The 19,555-nt window shown below is 51.7% G+C and overlaps 6 protein-coding genes across 6 annotated transcripts; 3 read left to right on the forward strand and 3 right to left on the reverse strand.

The window, feature by feature from the left end:
* Positions 1 to 320: 320 nt before the first annotated feature.
* On the reverse strand, positions 321 to 2,453 carry N7473_009014 (cystathionine gamma-synthase; the record flags this gene model as incomplete). Its single annotated transcript, XM_057154953.1, has 5 exons — positions 321 to 440; positions 517 to 559; positions 623 to 806; positions 865 to 2,281; positions 2,409 to 2,453. The coding sequence occupies 5 exons, from the start codon at positions 2,451 to 2,453 to the stop codon at positions 321 to 323; spliced, it is 1,809 nt and encodes a 602-aa protein (XP_057006083.1).
* A 327-nt stretch (positions 2,454 to 2,780) lies between these two features.
* On the forward strand, positions 2,781 to 6,134 carry N7473_009015 (rRNA-processing protein UTP22; the record flags this gene model as incomplete). The annotated part of the gene is made up of 1 exon (XM_057154954.1): positions 2,781 to 6,134. One exon carries the CDS (start codon positions 2,781 to 2,783, stop codon positions 6,132 to 6,134), a length of 3,354 nt encoding a protein of 1,117 aa, XP_057006084.1.
* A 252-nt stretch (positions 6,135 to 6,386) lies between these two features.
* Positions 6,387 to 10,369, reverse strand: N7473_009016 (uncharacterized protein; the record flags this gene model as incomplete). Its single annotated transcript, XM_057154955.1, has 4 exons — positions 6,387 to 6,582; positions 6,651 to 9,629; positions 9,689 to 9,837; positions 9,911 to 10,369. The coding sequence occupies 4 exons, from the start codon at positions 10,367 to 10,369 to the stop codon at positions 6,387 to 6,389; spliced, it is 3,783 nt and encodes a 1,260-aa protein (XP_057006085.1).
* Positions 10,370 to 10,949: 580 nt separating this feature from the next.
* On the forward strand, positions 10,950 to 12,500 carry N7473_009017 (ubiquitin C-terminal hydrolase 37; the record flags this gene model as incomplete). Its single annotated transcript, XM_057154956.1, has 6 exons — positions 10,950 to 11,081; positions 11,136 to 11,230; positions 11,300 to 11,399; positions 11,461 to 11,642; positions 11,726 to 11,907; positions 11,968 to 12,500. 6 exons carry the CDS (start codon positions 10,950 to 10,952, stop codon positions 12,498 to 12,500), a joined length of 1,224 nt encoding a protein of 407 aa, XP_057006086.1.
* A 716-nt stretch (positions 12,501 to 13,216) lies between these two features.
* Positions 13,217 to 14,855, forward strand: N7473_009018 (putative oxysterol binding protein (Orp8); the record flags this gene model as incomplete). The annotated part of the gene is made up of 6 exons (XM_057154957.1): positions 13,217 to 13,293; positions 13,385 to 13,461; positions 13,547 to 13,586; positions 13,651 to 13,720; positions 13,776 to 13,835; positions 13,908 to 14,855. The coding sequence occupies 6 exons, from the start codon at positions 13,217 to 13,219 to the stop codon at positions 14,853 to 14,855; spliced, it is 1,272 nt and encodes a 423-aa protein (XP_057006087.1).
* A 755-nt stretch (positions 14,856 to 15,610) lies between these two features.
* Positions 15,611 to 19,544, reverse strand: N7473_009019 (condensin subunit YCS4; the record flags this gene model as incomplete). The annotated part of the gene is made up of 7 exons (XM_057154958.1): positions 15,611 to 15,847; positions 15,910 to 18,294; positions 18,347 to 18,488; positions 18,543 to 18,666; positions 18,723 to 18,978; positions 19,041 to 19,227; positions 19,309 to 19,544. 7 exons carry the CDS (start codon positions 19,542 to 19,544, stop codon positions 15,611 to 15,613), a joined length of 3,567 nt encoding a protein of 1,188 aa, XP_057006088.1.
* Between the last annotated feature and the right edge of the window lie 11 nt (positions 19,545 to 19,555).

The raw sequence follows: 19,555 nt of genomic DNA on the forward strand, positions 1-19,555 counted from the left end.
GTCGGATGGCGTGACGATGGTGCTCTGTCTATTCTCATCATCGCGTTACACATAACTCAAATCTATGGATCTGGATATCCTTGATTACGCGCTACTTCAACATTCGGTGTTCTTTGGCGTTTCTTGATTATTTACATCATTTTGTGTATATACCCTTTGAAATGTAGGAAGTTGACTGTGCCTGCGCTCATACTGGCTAAATCTCTATGAATGCAGTGCGCCCCAGAAACACGGCACTGGGGCTATTAGAAATATCTCTGAAGGTTGAGCAGATGGAGTTTTGTTGAAGATGTAGGAGCGCCAGCGGGTCATTATCGAGTCTATTTTGCGACCTTTTCCACTGCATCCAGAGCCCGCTGGAATCGGCCTCGCAAGTCGGAAACCTCCTCCAGTCCGACGCTAATTCTGACCAGGTCAGGGTCGACATTGAAAGATCTCGCCTGTAGGAAGCAAATACATGTTAGCTTGTTATCGCGTGGAAGAGGCGCAGTCGCGGGGAGATATAGCAAATCCTACCCAGTCAAGTTCGAGATAATGGGCTAGTACGACATATGGGGAGCTGCATAGAAGTCTGATTAGCACCACTTGAGGGATTAGCGGATATTTGGTAATCGTCACTCACCTAAGGGTGAAGTTTGTGCCGAGACTAGGGCCCTTCAAGACCTCAAGGGTATCATAGAATGCGATGGATCCTTCAGTTGAATGGAATGTGACAGAGAAAAGGCCACCGTAGCCACCGTTGGGACTACGAAGGCTGTCGTAAAGAGGCCTTGTTGGACTGTATTTGGGGTAGTAAACGTCTTTGACTGTAATTTATTTTCGGTTAGAGCCAATAAAACCAAGGAAGGATAGAGGCTTATTTACCTAGCGGAGATGCCTTCAACATGGCGGTGATTTCTTCGGAGGTGGCGTTGATCTTGTCAATTCTGCTGATAAAGTCGCGGCTGTTCCGCTCCAAGAAAACGGCATCTTCAGCCCAGTAAAGATCCTCAAACTCGCGGTTCAAGGTGTCCTTCAGCAACTTATAGAATGGTGCTTGCGGGTTTAGTACTCCACTACCACCCATGACATTGCTGTCTCCACTGAAAATCTTTGTCAAACTGCTGACGACGATATCGGCATGTGGAAGGACATTGATATTGAGGAAATTGCTGATAGTTTCATCAACAACCACGGCAAAGCCATACTTGTCAGCCAAACCTCTGATCCGGACGAGATCTGGAGTCTTGAGCAGAGGATTGCCTGGCGCTTCGGTGAAAAGCCCAAGGAAACGTTCGCCATTCTTCAGTCGTGACTCGAGATCATCCAGGTCCTCTGATGAGCCGTGGCCATAGAACAAGCAGCCTGGTCCCCATTTCTGTAGAATCTTCAGGGTGTCGGTATAAGGGAAGCCGAAACAGATGCTCTTCAAGGGTCCGCGGGCAGCCAACAATGTTTGATGTGAGTTGAAAATGGCACTCATGCCAGAGGGATAGAGATACACATCCTCCTCTGAGATGCCGGAGACTCGGCCTTCAGCCGAAGTAGTTTCGAGCGCCTCGGGCAGCTCAACATCGGCAGTGAGCACACCGGCAATCCGCCTCCGCACAGCAACCTTTGCCTGCGCAGCCAACGCGGTGCTAAGGTTGCGACCAAAGCGTTCCTCAATGAATTGAGCGTAGTCTCGGCCGTCTTCAGCACCGTTGGCCGCAGAAGGGCTGTCCGTGGACGTGGGAGTCGAGGCCGAAGAGCCCCGCGAGATTCCACTGATGGATCCCTTACCCTGGTAGCGACGAGGGCCCTTGCAGGGCCGCTGTGAAAGAGACTCCGATGCCGCAGACTTCTTTTCCTCCACCAGGAACCCATCCTCCAAAGCACGAAGACAGAACTCTCCCCGCCGACTCGATATGCCGTTGCCAGAATGCTGCCAGACCTGTTTGGCAATGGATGCATATTCCTTATTGTAGACGACAGCGAACAACGACGAGGTAACTGCGGTTGCTCCTTCACCGGCTTGCGAGGAGGGCACAAAGGTCACGATCCGAACCTTTTGTGCCTCTTCAGCAGAGACCTTGGACACGATGAACGACTCGCAGATACGCGCGGTCTTGAGGGTTGCGAAAAGGGTGGCAGTTTCCGACTCGGGATCTCCGACGCGACGAACGATTTCTTGGGCGAGCTTCTGAATGCTAGGGTGTACGAAGAATCGAGGATAACCGCATTGCATCTTGCCGATGACCCATTCCTCTCCCTCCTCGTACCCAATGTTGGACCTCCATGTCGGTAGTGATACACTGACAGCCTTTAAATTTTGTCAGTAACATGTCATGAATTAGATATGCGCGTCTCCAGCTCGAGCGGCCTGTAATGAAGTATCCCGGGGAGAGACCCATGGAGGGGTATAGTGCGGGGGATTAAGAAAGACGAACATGGTCAGTGTTTGGGGGCACAGGCCCTCCGAGTGCTTGAAGCATCCTGATTTTGAAATTAATAGAGAACTAAGAATCCAATTCAAGAAGAAAAACCAAAATAGTCAAGTGTAGTAAAGGAGAGAACTGAATCAACTTTTCGACTCATCCGTGTAGATTGCGACTTCGGCGCCATGACTCAGCTAGTTGGGGCTCGCCAGTTGGCTGCGGATAGTCCTTACCGCCCCTACCGCCCGCCGAGTTCTGCCCGTCTGTTATCGTCCGCTCAAAAAAATTTCGAGATTATCGCAAGATCGGTTTTAATACCTCGAAGCTCTACATACTGCACATTACATCCTGGTTTTGCTTGGCTTACAATTTGCCAGCGCAAGGATGTCAGCACACGCAGTTAAGCGAAGGAAATTGAGTCCTTCGCCCACAAACGACGCCTCAGCGACCCAGTCGAAATCTTCCGCCGGCGCAACTACGACCGAGAAACCAGCTCATGTTCCTGCGCGAAAGAATGACCACTCCTCGAAGACAAACTCTGCTCACCGGGCAAAGGATGAGCGCACTGCAGAGCTGGCAATGGCCAGTGGCTTCTACAAGTCCGGCTTCTTCAAGCTGCAAGTCGATGAGCTGGTGAGCGGGTTGAAAATCAACTACGACAAGCGGATCTCCAAAGTCCAGGATACCCTGCACAAGGTGAAGAATGCGATCGAAAGCCTGCCTGAACTCTCGCCGAAATCGATCGCGGACGCCGAAAAGGAGCTTCGAACGGCTTCTGGAATCGTTGTGCCATGGCCCGAACCGCGCCCAAGCAAGGATGTTAAGTACACTGTGTCGTATGCGAAGCCAACCAACATCAATGTGGTGGGAAGCTTTGGGCTGAGAACTGGAGCCAAGACTACCGACTCTCGTCCAGTCGACCTGGCGGTGACGATGCCTGGCTCCATCTTCCAGGAGAAGGACTATGTCAACTACCGCTACTTCCACAAGAGAGCCTACTACATTGCTTGTCTGGCAGCTGGTATCCAAGAAACCGTCAACAGCCTTGGGCTGGATGTCAAGTTTAGCTTCCAAGATGGAGACAGTCTCCGCCCATTGATTGTGCTGGAGCCTCGTTCGTCAAAAGATGAGAAGACGCCATCACAGCCCCAGATCCGGATTCTGACTGCAATTGATCCAAGTTTGTTCCCGGTTACACGCACGCTCCCAATGAAGAACAACATCCGTCAAGGTCCCTCTGCCGATACTACGGAAGCCGGTGAACCGACTTCCTACTACAATGCTAGTCTTCGATCCGAAGCCGCCGTGTCTCTCTACCACAAATACCTCCACTCCGCCTCTCAAAAATGCGAATCCTTCCGCGATGCCTGCATTTTGGGACGCACTTGGCTGCAACAACGCGGATTCAACACCTCATTCCAAAAGGGAGGATTTGGAGGTTTCGAATGGTCCGCCCTTATCTCGCTGCTTTTCGAAGGCGGTGGACCCTCTGGACAACCGATTCTCCTGCGGTCTTACAGCAGCTATCAGATATTCAAGGCGACGATGCAATTCCTTGCTGGTCGTGACTTGTCTACTCCTTTGCTTCTGTTTACCTCGGATGTCCCTGTTCCTGATGGCGGGCCCGTTCTTTATGATGGCCGCCGAGGACTGAACCTTCTGTATAAGATGACCCCATGGTCGTATTCAGTTCTCCGTCAAGAAGCTACAACTACTCTAAAGATGCTGAATGAGTCTCGTGAAGACAACTTTGACAGGGTCTTCATTGTGAAGGTTGATGAGCCAGCCTTGAGGTTTGATCGTCTCCTCACTTTCCCCAAGTCATTTAACGGTGACACTCTTCGTTCTCTGCACGACCAAAAGTCATTGTATCAAGTACTTTCAAGGGCTCTTGGAGATCGAGTCAACCTCATTTCTTTGACCAGCCGCTCTTCCAATTCATGGCCTGTCAAATCCAAGGCTTTGAACAAGAAGGCGAGCCATGACTTGTCCGTTGGATTGATGCTTAATGGCGAGAACGTTGGTAGGACAGTTGATCATGGACCGGCCGCAGAAGAGAAGGAGGAGGCTGCTTCTTTCCGTGCCTTCTGGGGAGAGAAAGCAGAACTGCGTCGATTCAAGGATGGTAGTATCGTGGAGAGTCTTGTCTGGTCCGATCAACCTGACGAAGACTCTATCGTGCATCAGATTTTGGCTCACATCCTGCAACGGCATTTCAAGATTGCAGACGAAGACTTTTTCCTGCACGGTGATGAGTACGATGACATGCTGTACGACGAAGGAGATAGAGTCATCTCATACTCCAACTCACCTTTCCAGTCAATCAATGATGCTTTCGGCGAATTGGAGCAGTCACTTCGGAACATGGAAGAAGTTCCATTGTCGATTCGACATGTTGCTCCCGCCAGCCCTCTGCTTCGTTATGCAGCCCTTCGAGTGCAGGGTGCCGACGGAGACAACGAAGCGGCTGATGTTGTCCTCCAGTTTGAAAGTTCATCACGTTGGCCCGACGATTTCGCGGCTATTCAGATGACCAAGGCGGCTTTCCTCGTCAAGATTGGAGACTCTCTCCAAGCTGCAGGCGCAGCATCTTCTTGCCGCGTTGGTCTGGAGAATGAGTCCAGCAAGGTGCTCAACAGTTTCTATCTTGATATTTTCCACTCTTCGGGATTCACTTTCCGCCTGAGGATTCACCATGACCGTGAGCAGACTCTGTTGGAACGCCAGCTCAAGAACAAGTCTATCAGCCCTCGGGAACGAGAGGAGGTCGCATTTGCACTTTTCTCATACAAGAAGGTGTTCGTCCAAACCCCTCGCTTGACGCAAGCACTCCGAAGCCTTTGCACCCGCTTGCCATTGCTGTCGCCTACCATCCGGTTAGTCAAGTACTGGTTTGCCTCCCACCTGTTCTCTGCTCAGATCAGCGAAGAGTTGATTGAGTTGATGACAACCCGAGCCTTCACCCAGCCCTATCCCTGGGAGACCCCCTCGAGCATCATGACCGGATTCCTGCGGACCCTCCATTTCCTCTCCCGATGGGATTGGCAGCAAGAACCCTTCATTGTCGACCTCAGCGGTGATCTCAACCCGGACGTGACCGAGACTATCAAGACTCGGTTTACCGCCTGGCGCAACATTGACCCAGCGATGAACACCGTTGCGCTGTTCGTCGCTTCGGACCTAGACACAGAGGGTGTGACTTGGACGCAGTACGAGATGCCCTCGAAGGTTGTGGCCGGCCGCATGACTGCGCTGGCCACGGCAGCATTGAACCTGCTCCGCAAGGAACATGACGAGCTGGATGTAGCCGACTTATTCCACACCTCACTTGCGCCGTACGACTTTGTAATTCACCTGCGCTCGAAGCCCCTCGACGACCGATCTGGCCCGGCATCTAAATACAAGAACCTAGCCGACGCCAATGCCCCCGGCCGCGCAGGTAAACTGGCAATCGTGAAGTCCTTCGTCCACGACGTCCAGGCATGCTACAACCAAAGCATTCTCCTCTTCCACGGCGACGAGCGCTCCGGTGTCATTGCAGGTCTATGGAACCCCCAGATGCTGAAGCCCCGTACCTGGAACCTGAAGACTGCGTACTCGACAGCGCCAGCGCTTGTGTCCGGTTCTCCAGAGAAGCAGGATAGCGTGATGATCAACCAGCCCGCGATTCTGAACGAGATTGCCCGTCTAGGCGAGGGCCTCATCGAGACAATCGAGATTACAGGCTCCAAACAATAAAGCGAGGAAGAACGACAAGAGTTGTTTGTTTATATTTCAAGATTAAAAATTTTCTTCCTATTGGCGAAATGTACATTTACCTGCTAGCGCCGCTGCAATGCAAACTGTGCCACAAATGAACACAACACATAAACAAACGTTTGAAAAAGTAGAAAGAGATACTGTAAGAAATGAAACGAAAAAGGAGGAAAAAAGAAAAAGCCAGCGCCAGCATCAGCATATCAAAGCGCATGAAATCACGTCATTTTACATTCATGAACTGCTCCGGTCCGACTTGCCCGTCGGTACCTGAGAGGAAAAGGAACAGAATTTGTCCTTGATGGCGACGACCTCGTAGGTACCTTCGTCCGAAGTCTTGATCGTCTTCTTGTGTTCGTAGGAAATATCGTGCTTGATATCAAGAACCTCCGACTTCTTACCCTTGCGGGCATTAGTGCTGCGAATGTAGCTGCAGATGGAAGTGTCAGTAAGAAAAACAGTAGCTGAATGAGACATGGGACAGCACAAATGACTTACGTGAATTCAAACGGCGGCGTGCCCCAAAACTCGAAGCTCAACTCCGCTTCTCCACCCTCGTGAATGTCGACCACGGACACCTGGCCCTGGCTGATGCGCACACTGGGCATCTCGTGTATAACCTTGGTTATATCCTTGTGGGCCTTGCATTTGCCGCTAGCCCCGTCACCGACAGCGGTGATTGTAAACTCGCCAGGACGCTCGGCGATACGACGGAAGTTGGTGTTTGGAGAGGTGGCCTTCCGTTGCACGCCGTTGAAGGTATAGAACACGTCGAAGGGAGCGTGTCCAGACAGGGAGAAAGACAGACGCTCTCCAACACAGTAGTCTACCTTGGACTCGAGAGGGATGATCGTGGGGACATCCGAAACGGCGACCCGGACAGACGAAGCATCGAACTCGGTAGTTCTCTGGCAGCCGCGAGCGTCGCGAACCTTGTGGATGCTAACCACATGCTGGCCCAGGTCAAGGTGGCGACGGGGAAGGGGCAGGTTGTGGTGATTGGAGTTGATCTTGGGGATGGTGACAATTTCCGGCTTAGCGTTGGAATGGTGTTTGATGATGATCTCCAATGAGAATGGAGGAAGACCTTCCAAGGTGAGAGGAATAGTCTCCTCGCCAGTGGCATCCTCCTTGCAGAAGCCGTAGATATGTCCAGGAGAGTCAAACTTGGCGGACGGAAGCGAATTGACCTTTTGCGTGACCACAAGACCACTGCTCTTCGGGTCATAATCATAGAGATTGTCGCCCACCTCGGAGAACTTGTAGGTGTACTGACCTGGCTCACAAGTATCCATCTCCATGGAAGCCGAGTTGAGAGCGGTTCTGATGTTCTTCGATCGGGCAGAGGCTTGTCCACGGTCTGATTTCCGGCGTTGCTCGTATTGAAGACTGAACGGAGGATTGCCAGACAGGCGGAGCTCAAGACTATCATCGTCACCCTGGCAGACCTCGGGCTTCACAAACTCGCCCTTGACGATGGGAGAACCGTCTACGGCGGTGATTTGGGGCCGGGGAATCCATGAAACTTCAAACTCCTTGGCAGATTGGTCGACAAATCCAGAGCAGGATTTGTCATAGACTTCAAGGAGTTCATAGAGACCCTCACGATCCACAGTTAAACGGCTGTTCTCGTCCCAGAATGTCTTGGTCAGAGGCGAGGTATTCACATCCACGTTCTTGTACTTGATAGTCCATGGCTTCTCGCCGCTCAGTCGCAAGGGAATATCAATTTTAGATCCTGCCAAAGCAGAAATAGTTCTCCTTTTGTCAATTTGGCCGAACGCGACATGTGGTGGCTTGGACCGAGCGTCAATCTTGATGCTGTCCTTCAAGTTCCGTTTGCAGTTCGACTTGTCCTTGATGCTGGTCAGTGAGAGTCTGTACTCGCCGCCGCTGACCAGCTTGTCCGTAGTAATAGTAGCAACATCAGTCTCGGACTCCAAGGTGTGCTTTGTGCGCTTGCCATTGTGGACAAGCTCGTACTGAAGAGACCATGGGGCTTCTCCCAGGAATGCCAGATCCACGGATACAGACTCGCCGAAGCAGGCCTTGCGTACATCCCTGGGGCCAAGGAAGTGAGCAGACGCCGGTGGCTTGACATCCTGTTCAAGAACCGCGACCTTGTCTTTGAGGGATCGAGGAGAGTACACGGAATCTTCAATATCCAGGAAGCGATACCGGTAGGAACCAGCCTCGGACGGCGTGAAATCTAGCTGGGATCGCAAGCCGTCGATGATCTTCGTCTGCGTTTGCACACCCTTCGGACTTTCAGTGCTGTACCGGATACGGAAGGGAGGGGATCCTGTGAGGTCTAGATCAACAAGTAGACCAACCGCATTGTTAGCGCATCGGTCGAAGACCTTCTCAGTCTTAATGGACAGCTCCGGCTCGGGAGGATTGCGCAGATTGCAAGATGAAGGCTCCAAGACTTCACCTGGGCAGTACTGACTCGACACCGATGTCAGGGAGTACCAGCCAGGTTCTTTGATAAGAGTCTGCTGATCCAGGCTCTTCAGGACGATGGTCTTACTATCAACGACTTCACCTTCCTTTCGTTCGGCACCGGTGGCGCTGAAAGAGTAGGTGACAGTGAAGGGACCGTCGCGATCGTATGGCTTTGTAGTTTGTTGGAAGTTAATTGGCAAGTTGACGCTATCCCCACGAGCAACCTCCAGCGGGCGCTGCTCATTGCAGCCAGACAAGGACACTTGGGGACGCTCGTGGATCATCAATTGATGCCACTGAGACGATGACTTGGGTGACGGCCTCTCCCCATCCTCAAAGATGGAAGAGTAATTGGCGACATTGCCCAGAGCATCATGAACCTCTTCAATGGCGTAGAACCATTCGCCGTTCACGTTCAACGATTCATTCAAGGGGACATCAATCTTCTGGCTTTGAGCCCAAGAGATGTCCGGCTGGTTAATACTGAAGAGGGCACCCGTGGGTTTCTGATTCAACAAGGGAGTGCGCAAGTTATCTGGTTGGACGTTCTGGAAAGAGACCCCGCGGTCCTGGAAGTTGACCTCCCGACTATACTTAATCTTCAAGGGAGGTGTACCCTCAACCTCGAGAAGGATGTTGGACAGCTCTCCTCTGCATTTATCGGTGTAGGAGTTCTTGATGAGTGCACGAGGACAAGTGACCACCAGTGCGTCAGAGGTACGCGTGCGAACATCCAGTTGAGACTCATCCACCACACGCTGGAGGCGATAGATACCGGTCTTGCGCACGGGGAAGAAGAGATCCCGATGCGGGACAGTGTCCAAAGTCGCATGTCGCTTCTCGGCTTGACGCTTGAGCTGTTTGAGCTGCTTGGCGGGGATAGTCAAGGTTTCGTTTTCACCAGTGTGGAGGTCGAGGCGCAACACTTCAATGAGGATCGGGTCGGTCTGGTTCACTCGAATGGGGAGGAGGACAGTGTTTTTCTGAGCATCGAGACAGAGTGGTTCACGTTCGGGATTGAGAACAGCAGACCTAAGGGGGTCAGTAAGCTTGCGCGCGCAATTGTAACCTGGGGAGAGCTAATAACTGACCCTTCCGGCAAGATATGCACAATTTGCTTTCCCAGGATCAAAGACGCATTATGGATGATGTCTCCGGGCTTCACGTTGCGCCCGGAGATGGACAGCTCGCGATCATAAGCTACCTTGACCAAGCCTCCGAGCCACGCGCCCAAAGGAATCTAATTTGAGGTCAGCGGGAAGCTCATCCTCAAAGAACATTAATTCAAGAACGCAAAAGACAAAGAATCTCACCGGGATACGGAACATGAGGAAGACATTGCCCACAACATGTAACAAGAACATAGCCAGTGTGGTGGGGAACGCCCACTCTAGCCATGGTATGCGCAGAGCTTGCAAGCCAAACAAGAAAATGCCGTCCAGAGATACCCATTTCAAAAACAACCACGTCGAGTCCAGCTCATCGGAGGCATTCCAGGATTCGTATATCCGATACGCGTTGAGCGCAAAGTAGAAGGCCACCACATAAAGACGTTGCGAGGGCGCATCGATCACGTCGGTAGGGACGAGCGGCGTGTTTGTGTTGGCGTTGGCGAGCGGCTTGGGCACCTTGGCGGGGGATCTGCTCGGCGACTTTTGAGGGCGCACATCGCGCGGTTGCGAGCGAGATGGAGTCTCAAAGAGCTTCCTTCTCCTTGGAATGGTCGTGGGCGTCTGGGGAAAGGCAGACGGAAGGAGGGGAGTGCCGTTCATGGCATGCTGTGGTCGCCAGATTTGTCGTGAAACAAGGTATGAGAGCCCTGGGAGGGAGGGCAAATGCGAGGAGCGGGGCTCGTAGTTGAGCGCAGAGCTCGTGTAGGAGCTAACAAGGACGTATAGACTGTACGGGTCAATGGGCGATGGGATGGTGAGGCCAGAGACGAGCAGATGAGAAGAAAAGAGAAAAGTTGAAGCCAGCCGAGAGACGCGGGAAGCGCGTCGAAGCTCGGTCCACCGCCGAACATGCCGCTATACATTCTATTCTACCAGTAGTTACTACTCCCGTACTACTCCACTACTCCTCAATTATTACAGTACACCTGCGACGTCAGCTTTCATCTTTTGTTGTGGGGCCCTTTATTGGGAAGTTTGTAGTTTGTCTAAATATTCGTGGCCTGGAGATTTGTCACTGTTTTTCTTTCAGCGCTGCCTTAAGACTGTCTTCACCCCCGTTGCGGAGCTTGATCGATTGCTCCCCTCTCCAACTTCTCTACATCTTGAAGTTTGACACTTAAGCTTGGTTCAATCGCTTGAACTTATCATCATCTACCCTCATTCACCATTATCTATCATCATGGGTCCTCGCAACAAGCGACGACGTCTTACCGACCCTTTGGACGATCTGAATGACTCCGATATCTACAAGCCCGCAACTGGGCTGGAAAAGAACAGCTGGAATGGATTCTGTGAGATTGAATCAGAGCCCGTATGATAAACTCAGCTTCTCGTGTGAAGGCCGGCGCTGACAACTTTCTATCAGGCTCTCTTCAATGTGATGCTCCGTGAATTCGGAGTAAAGGGTGTCAAAGTCCAGGAGGTGGTCTCCCTGGACGAAGAAATGATGGCGTTCCTCGAGTATGAGCTTCTGGTCCCGTTTGATGCCCCCTCTTGCTACGATCCGATGACTAACGAAGACATGTACAGCAAACCCATCTACGGCCTGATCTTCCTCTTCCGTTGGCGGGAGGATGATCCCGAGAAGCAGGAAGCGAGCTGCCCAGATGGCATCTGGTTTGCAAACCAGGTACGTTTCCCAGTGATTGGCCTTTGGTCTCTGCTTTGACTTGCTGCTAATTCTGCCTCAGACGGCTAGCAATGCTTGTGCTAGCGTAGCTTTGCTGAACATCGTGAACAATATCCCGGGCATCGACCTTGGGGAGAATCTGCATCACTTCAAAGAGTTCACAATGCCGTTTACACCGGCTTTGCGGGGAGATGCCATCAACAACTTCGAGTTCGTGAAGCGAGTACATAACTCCTTTGCCCGGTACGTCTTCTCATCTGAGAAATTGTTTCTACTCGACATTTATTTTCCTTACTGACTCTGCCTTTCTTCTTTTGGTCCTACAGCAAGATGGACATCCTCAACTCGGACCTCCAGCTCCAAGTTGAGTCCAAAACACGGAAAAAGTCCTCCCAAAACCAAGATGACTATGATAACGATGACTCGTCCTTCCATTTCATCGCGTTCATGCCGGTCATGGGCCAAGTCTGGAAATTCGACGGCCTGGAGCGACAACCTCAATCAATCGGTGAGTGAAAAAAAATGACTATGTGATATGAAACCGAGCTTAGGCTGATTGAAACTCCAGGTCAATGTTCTGAAGACGACTGGCTGGATCTGGTCCGCCCGAACCTCCTGGATCGGATGGCCGCCTACGAGGAAGACCAAATCGAGTTCTCGATTTTGGGATTAGTTCGAGATCCCCTACCAGACCTTGTTCAACAGCTTGCCGTGAATGTAAGGAGCCTGGAGATGATTCATGAGCGCCTCCTGTCCGACGGCGACACCACCGCGGCAGCCACCACCATCACCCCCTTCGAGGGCACGGTGATCGGCCCGGAGCCATCCCTTGCGTTGACGCGGGCCGTGATCAATGCCGCCGAAATCCCGGAGGAAAGTGTGAGAGAATACCGGAGATGCTCTCCAAGTCAACTTCAAGAGCATCGACAAAGACTCACCCAGGCGCAGGGTGAGCTTCGGTGTCGAGTACGCGAAGAACAGCAGTCGCAACGTGCGGACGATGACCATGCGACCGGGCGGCGTTATGATTATGGACCTGCAGTGCGAACATGGCTACGCTTCCTGGCGCGAAAGAAGGTGCTGGCTGAGTTGATTCAATAGAGAGGGTGGTCGAGACCCTCGTGGGGCGGCGATTGGCTAATAACCCGTTTTTGTATAGTCCCGTCCATTGTCCCTTCCTTTGCACACCTTAAATTTTGAGTAGTTTCGTAGTCCCGTTGAATGTAGATAGTACTTGTAAGGTACATCCTTATCATTTGATCCTCCATGACTTCCCCTATTCTCCTGTTGTCTATGTCGAGTACTTTTGGGAGAAATCATAGGGAATAACAAAGCTCCCTCACCGAATAATTAACCGCCCTTATATACTTGTCTCCACTATCTGTATATTATTCATTCCAACCAACGAGAACATCCTCAAATAAAAGCGTATCCTATTCATAGAAACCAAATAATCCAAGTCGCTACCAAGTCATCGTGACCCTCCACCAGATTTCCCCACTCGGCAAAAAGAAGTTCCCACGTCACCGCCCCAGTTTTCCCCCCGACACTTTCTCCAAAACCGAAAACCAACAAACCCTGGGCTATTGAATCTCGCCCCTCTCTCTCTCTCTCTCTCTTCTTCTCTCTTTTTGTTCTTGAATTTCGTTGGGTGGTCTCCTTGAGAACACCCCTGTGCATCTTTTTCTCTTTCTTCTTTTCCTTAGCGTCAACTCTTCCCCCTCAACAGATTGATTCAACTTTGTCTTTGCCACCAACTACATCTTTCCCCTCGGAGTACAAAGCTTCCCGGTTTCTCCCCCGCGCCACTCGAGACCATGTCAGCCACCGTTGTGCCTGAGAAGACCCCTGATGACTCCTCCAAGCTGAAGACTTTCCTCTCGATCTTGCGAAAGTATGTCTTACCGATGCGCCCAAAAATAACACGCTCGAAAAAGCAAAATAGCTTGCTCGGAGGTACTAACAGATGATCTCCGAATTACTAGGTTCGTGGGTGTGACAGATATCGCATCGGTTCGCTTCTCGTTGCCGGCTCAACTATTGGAACCCCGACCGAATCTGGGTATGTCTCAAGTCAAGGAGTGACTCTGTGGGGTAAGGGGGGTTAAAGACGAAGGAACAAACAGCTAATGGGAGTCGCTTACTAGAATACTGGAACTACTTGGATCGACCCGAGACCTTTGCCAGGTCAGCAACCTACCTACGGGTCCCAACTATGACGACCGCGCATATGCTGACACAGACTATACAGCATTGGCAAATCAGACGATGAACTGGGACGGATGCTGGAGGTGTTGAGGTTCTGGTTTACCAAGGACCTGGTATATTTTGACACACGACTACCATGAAAGGAATGATGTACTGAACTTCCGACAGAAATACATCAAGGGAAAGCCATGCAAGCCTTATAACTCGACCTTGGGCGAGTTCTTCCGGGTATGTCTATTTATTGGAGCTAGACATAGCTTTCATAGCACTTGGCTGACCTTATTCCCCCCGCTTGAACAGTGCAGCTGGGAGGTGCAAGACTTTGTCCCCGAAGAAGCCAATCTCCCGGGAGTAAACGCCGCCACCAACGGCACCACCGTCCAAGATGGTGATGAAAAAGTCAAAGTCTGCTATATCACTGAGCAGACCTCGCACCACCCGCCAGTCTCAGCCTTCTATATTGACTGCCCCGAGCGCGGTGTGTCTGCACGCGGATTCGACCAGATCAGCGCCAAGTTCACCGGCACCAGCATTCGTGTGAGCCCCGGTCAGCACAACCTAGGCATCTTTGTCAACATCGAGAAGCGAGACAACGAGGAGTATCAGTTGACCCACCCCCATGCTCACCTCGGAGGACTGCTGCGCGGTGCTCTGGCCATTACCGTCTCGGACGCCTGCTTCATGATCTGCCGCAAGACACGGATCAAGGCTATCTTGCAGTACGTGGAGGAGGGATGGATCGGCCGGTCTCAACACAAGCTTGAGGGCGTGGTCTTCCGCTACGATCCCGACAACGACACCATCACACGGCTGCGAGATGTAGCCGAGAGCGACGTTCTTGCCCGAATCAGCGGGTCCTGGCACGGCAAGATCTACTACACTCCCACAGGGTCCAAGGAGCCCCGTCTACTTATCGACATCACCCCATTGCACCCCGTGGACAAGATTCTCCCTCCAGCCGAGGACCAACTTTCCAACGAGTCTCTCAAGTTCTGGGGACAAGTCACCAACGCCATTGTAGACAAGCAATTCACGGAAGCCACGCGGATCAAGCAGGAAATCGAGGAACGACAGCGTCAGAAAGCCGCTGAACGCAAAGAGAAGCAGGAAGAGTGGAAACCACGCTTCTTCACCGGCGCCGTGACACCACTCGGCAAGCCAGAGCTGACAGAGGAAGGCCAGAAGGCTCTGGAGGGTATTCGAACTGGGAATTACGTGTTGGAGGAAAGTACAGTGCAGGGCGCATAGAAGGAAGAAACCAACCCTATATTAATCGTGTCGTCTCTTTCTTGGGCAGTTCCAACAGCACCCATCTCATCCCCTTCATGGCGTATCTGGTATGCGACCAATTTCAACACGGCGTCTTCTCTCTATCCTTTCTATTGCTCCCTACCTGCCCTTTGCCCTCTTTGTCTATTCCTTAGCCATTAGCCGTTGGCTTTTAGCTTCTTATTCTGCTTCCTTCCTCTTTCACACATACTTAGATTTCATATTGGGGGATGTACCTTGTCTGTTTTTTTCAACCTTGCCCCGAACCCCGAACCTACACCCCCCATTCTGTGGATAATATCTTGCGGGCGAATGATGATTTTGTTCTGGGAGTTTCGTACGTATAGGTTGACTCCCCGTGCGATCAGAATGAATATAGACTTTCTGCACACACTTTAATTTGTGGATAGCTGGCGATAGCATAGTCATACCCTATATAATCTCAGTCGAGGGAAATATATGCTCGACCAGGTTACATAAACATTTTTGAGCCCTGAATCTTATTACACTACCAAGGTATCAGACCAATACGTTACGATGGTGCTAGGAAATCATCAAGATGAACAAGAATAGGAAGATTCATGTACGATTCAAAACTCCACGAATGACGATAATGCACCAACCAACCAGCCACCAACACCCTCAACCAAGCACCCAAAGGCAGGATATAAGCAGAAATTACAGTCATCAAAGACATTAGAATATCATCAGTCCCCACCCGAAGAGCAAACCAACTATGCTGATGCGCTGACCGGCGCCGTGCTAGCGGGTGTACTAGCCGGCGCGCTGGCAGGGGCCGAAGTTGACCCGCTAACCACCTTGTTGAAGCCAGCGGTGACAACCTTGGTGATCTCCTCATTCTTATGCGGAAGCAAGGACAATGCGTAGGCAACATCGTTCCATTGGCGCTCGGTCTCGCAACGAGGAAGACGAGCAGCCAGTTTGTCGGAGAGTTGACGGGCGTGTTTCTCCTAGTGAAGCAGTGTGAGAAAGACAAGTTCCTTGAGTAGGTAGATAAAATGAAATGGCTTACCTTTTCGACGAAACCAATGAGGAACTTGACAATGCGGCGCAGAGACGCTTCCTCCAAGTTCCGCTCCGCACTGAGCAGACTGAACATATCGACAAAGTGGTTGTACACGGCATTGTCCTTGGTGGCCAACTCGGTGAAGAACATACGGGCCAAATCGGCAATCTTCTTGTCGTCGTCCTCCAGGCACTTGGCCATCTCGCCAAGTTGACCCTTGACCTTGACCTGACCGGCAAGAATGAGGAAAGTCAGGGTCATAAGACAAGTTCGCTTGACAGAGGCCTCGTCATCATTGAGACGGCGGTACAGGAAGTCAGTGTTCTCGTCAATGAGGTGGTTGAAGCAGACGGCCATATCGCCGAGAGCGATCACGGCATTGCTGCGCACAATAGGGTCTTCAGAGCGCTCCATGATTGTGATGAGAAGCGGGAGATTCTTCTCACAGTACTCGGCAGAAACGCACATGAGTTTTGCCATGCACAGAGTTGCTGAGGCCTGGAGGTCCCGGTCCGGATAGGAGTTGTTGTTGGCACAGATCTCAGCCACCAATGGGCCAAACTTGGCGAGTAGTGAGTTCTCTCCATACAAGAGCTCACGCTCTCGGATGTGGGCCATGGCGTCCTGGAAATCATCCTCTGTCGTTCCTCCAATAAGATCCAGCTCGTCAGCCTCGGCAGCTTCACCTTCCTTTGAGGCAGTAGCCTCTGCTGTCTTGGTCTTCTCTTGCTCAGCCTTGCGCCGCTTAAAGTCCAACTCACACAACTCAAGGTGCACGATTTGTTTGATGGCAATGTGACCAACAACGTACAGGAGCTGCGAGAGAGCAGCCGAAGAGGGCTTGGGCTTTGCGTTCTGCTCCTCACTAGAAGCAGTTCCCGGCCTTTGCTCCTCGCCGCTGGCGGTGGTGTGGGAAGAGGAGGGGCGTTCAAGGTGTGGCTGGAAGACAAATCGAGTCTTGCGGCGAAGAATATCCGAGCAAAGAACGTCAGGGTGCTTAGAAAGAGCGTAGATGGCACTAATTGCCTGCTCGGCAACGCCGTACCATTCCTTGCTCTCGGAGACGATCTCAAGGATAGCAGCAAGTTTGATCAAAACAGAGTGATCATTGGCGAGCTTTGGAACGGTGACAACATCCTTGGATTTGGCCTGGCGGCCAGGGACCATGCGTCGCAGAGCAATACAAGTGTACTTTGCGAGCACGAGGTCAGACCGACCCAGGCCACCCAGACCAATGCGCAGCATGGCCTCAATTTCCTTCACGACCACATCTGGGTCTGCCAGCGCCAGCATGCCGAGTACAATAATAGAACCGCGACGTTGGGTTTTGGATATCTCTTTCCTCTGAACACTGTAGACCTGCCACAACTTCGCAATAACTGCCTCTGAGACATGACCAGCCTTCATCATGGTGCTGAGTAACTGCTCGAGGCAAGTGAGCTCTGCAGGTGTCGCCCCAAACGTCAAACTGATCATGTTTCGTGCAATGTAGTTAGCTGCATCATTCGAGCTGAAAGAGTCGGGTGCGTCGAAGAAGAGGCCCTTGTAGCAATCAATGAGATGAGTTTGGACACCCTTGCCTTCATCGCTGTTGCCCTTGGTCCAAATCAAACGAAGCATACGCCGGATGCCGCTGCGAGCTGTCTCCACCTTGTAGGCATCTAGCATTACGAAAAAGTCCATGGCCTCGATGACCTCGCTCTTGTTTCGAGATGACAGCAATTGGGAGACAATCGCAGATGCAGAGTGAAGAACCTCAATGAAACGGATGGCCTCATTGTAGTACTTCCTCGTAAGCTGCAGCCGTGTCAGCAGTTCAGAGGTGGCGGCTTGCTCAGCTGCCTTTTGCATGGCCTCTGCCTTTTCTTCTTCTGTCATTCGGGGCGCCTTCGAAGGAGAGTCGTCGGGCAACTGAGTTGCGTCATCCAGTAATTCAGGGTCCACGGTCGTGACATCTCCATCGAATCCGGGAGTTTCTGCGGGCCGCAGTGAGTTCAGCTCCGCGTCGACGCCATCGAGTCTGTCAGTCCACTCTTTGTGAGAGAGCTGGCCACCGTGCATGACACTGAATGGGTGTGTGGCAACAAGCTTTGACAGCAGCTTGATTGCATTTCGTCGGACATTGCTGCTCTTGTCTTCCAGACTTCTTGCAGCCAATTGCGCAGCAGCTTGTCGCCTCTTGGGGAACTTCTGTTCCAAATCGCAGATCCGCATCAAAACTTGGATCGCTCGGCAACGGCAGTACGGGTTAATATCGAGGAAACGCTCTTCCAACACATCAAAGAACGCGTTGATTTGTGTCTTGGAGTTTTCGCTCGGCTCTTCTTGGCGGCTCAAGTCGGAGATGAGGTTACCGCAGACCTCAATCACGGCGCATCGGAGGGTATAGGCCTTGAATCTTTGTCAATCCTGTCCAAATGAAGAGAAGTCTGATTCGCCATACCTCGCTATCCAGCTGCTTGGCTAGAAGAGTCATTTGCTTAATGATCAATCTCGGCGCAAGCTCAGACAACTTGATGATGAACGCAGAAACAGATTTAGGTCCTCTGGTGTCATTTGAGTTGAATTCCTTGTTTCCAAGCTCCCTGGTGTACATTAGCCAAATTCTTCTCATACAGAAAATAGAGCAGCTAACGTACTTCAAAATCTCATCCGAAAGCTGCGGGTAGTCATACTGCTCCGCGAGAATGTGGAGGAATTCGGCCATGGGCTCTGACAGATGCTCAAAGTATGTCAAGCTCTGAACAATTGATGTTTGCGCACCTATCGTATGGGTCAGTGAGATGGCCTTGCGCAACAATAGACTCTGCGACGCCTACCGAAAGCATGACCATGGTGCTTAACCGCAATACATAGAACCTTGAAGGCATGCATGCGAATAGCCATGCTCTTCACTCGCTGCTCGCTCTCAAGAATGAGGTAGATTGTACGCGTAAACAAATTAATGAACGTATCGCGATCCGAAGTAGTCATAAAGATTCGGCCAAGCTTTAGTTTCATCACCTTGCACATAGTCTCCATGGAGATCTGGATCTGGGGGTCCAATCCCACTGTCCATCCTTTGCGGACTTTGACCTAGACTTGGGGCCTCCCCGACGTGCCGGCGCAGACTCGGCGGGCTTCTCCGCCGCCTTTACCTCCACGGCGGACAAAGCCCATTGGAGAAGAAAGCCGTACATCTCCAAAAGTTGCTTGTGGTGTTGAATGGCATCTTGTTCGTCGGATTCGAGATCGCCATGAATGATGTCGGCCTCAACGGATAGGCCAGAGACAATCAAGTCAAGGACTTTGCTCAGGGATTTCGAGGGGAGGAAAGTGGTATATCTGCAAGGGTTCAAATGTTCAGAGTCGGGTCCAGGCGCATGAAAGCCTCTATGGGGGGCATGGGAAGGGACAAGGGCGCACTTGAGCAGGAATTGTAGCGATTCAAAAAAGGATGACCTCGTCAATCCCTCTGGGTTTTCCGCGATCGCATCGACGATCGGGTTTAAAACATTGTCAACAAGCGCCGTTGACAGCTGGTTCGGGTCGGACTCGCAATCCAGGAGCTCGGGATCTGCATCGGGGGTCGGGATAGAACCTGGGTCACTCAAGTAATACTTGAGCGACTCGTTGATGTCGAACTGTATTCTATCCTCCATGGCGGGCGGGT

The sequence above is a fragment of the Penicillium subrubescens genome (genome assembly GCF_028828155.1).
Source record: "Penicillium subrubescens strain IBT 31985 chromosome Unknown utg000006l_segment0_segment0, whole genome shotgun sequence".
In the NCBI taxonomy this organism is placed as follows: Eukaryota; Fungi; Ascomycota; class Eurotiomycetes; order Eurotiales; family Aspergillaceae; genus Penicillium; species Penicillium subrubescens.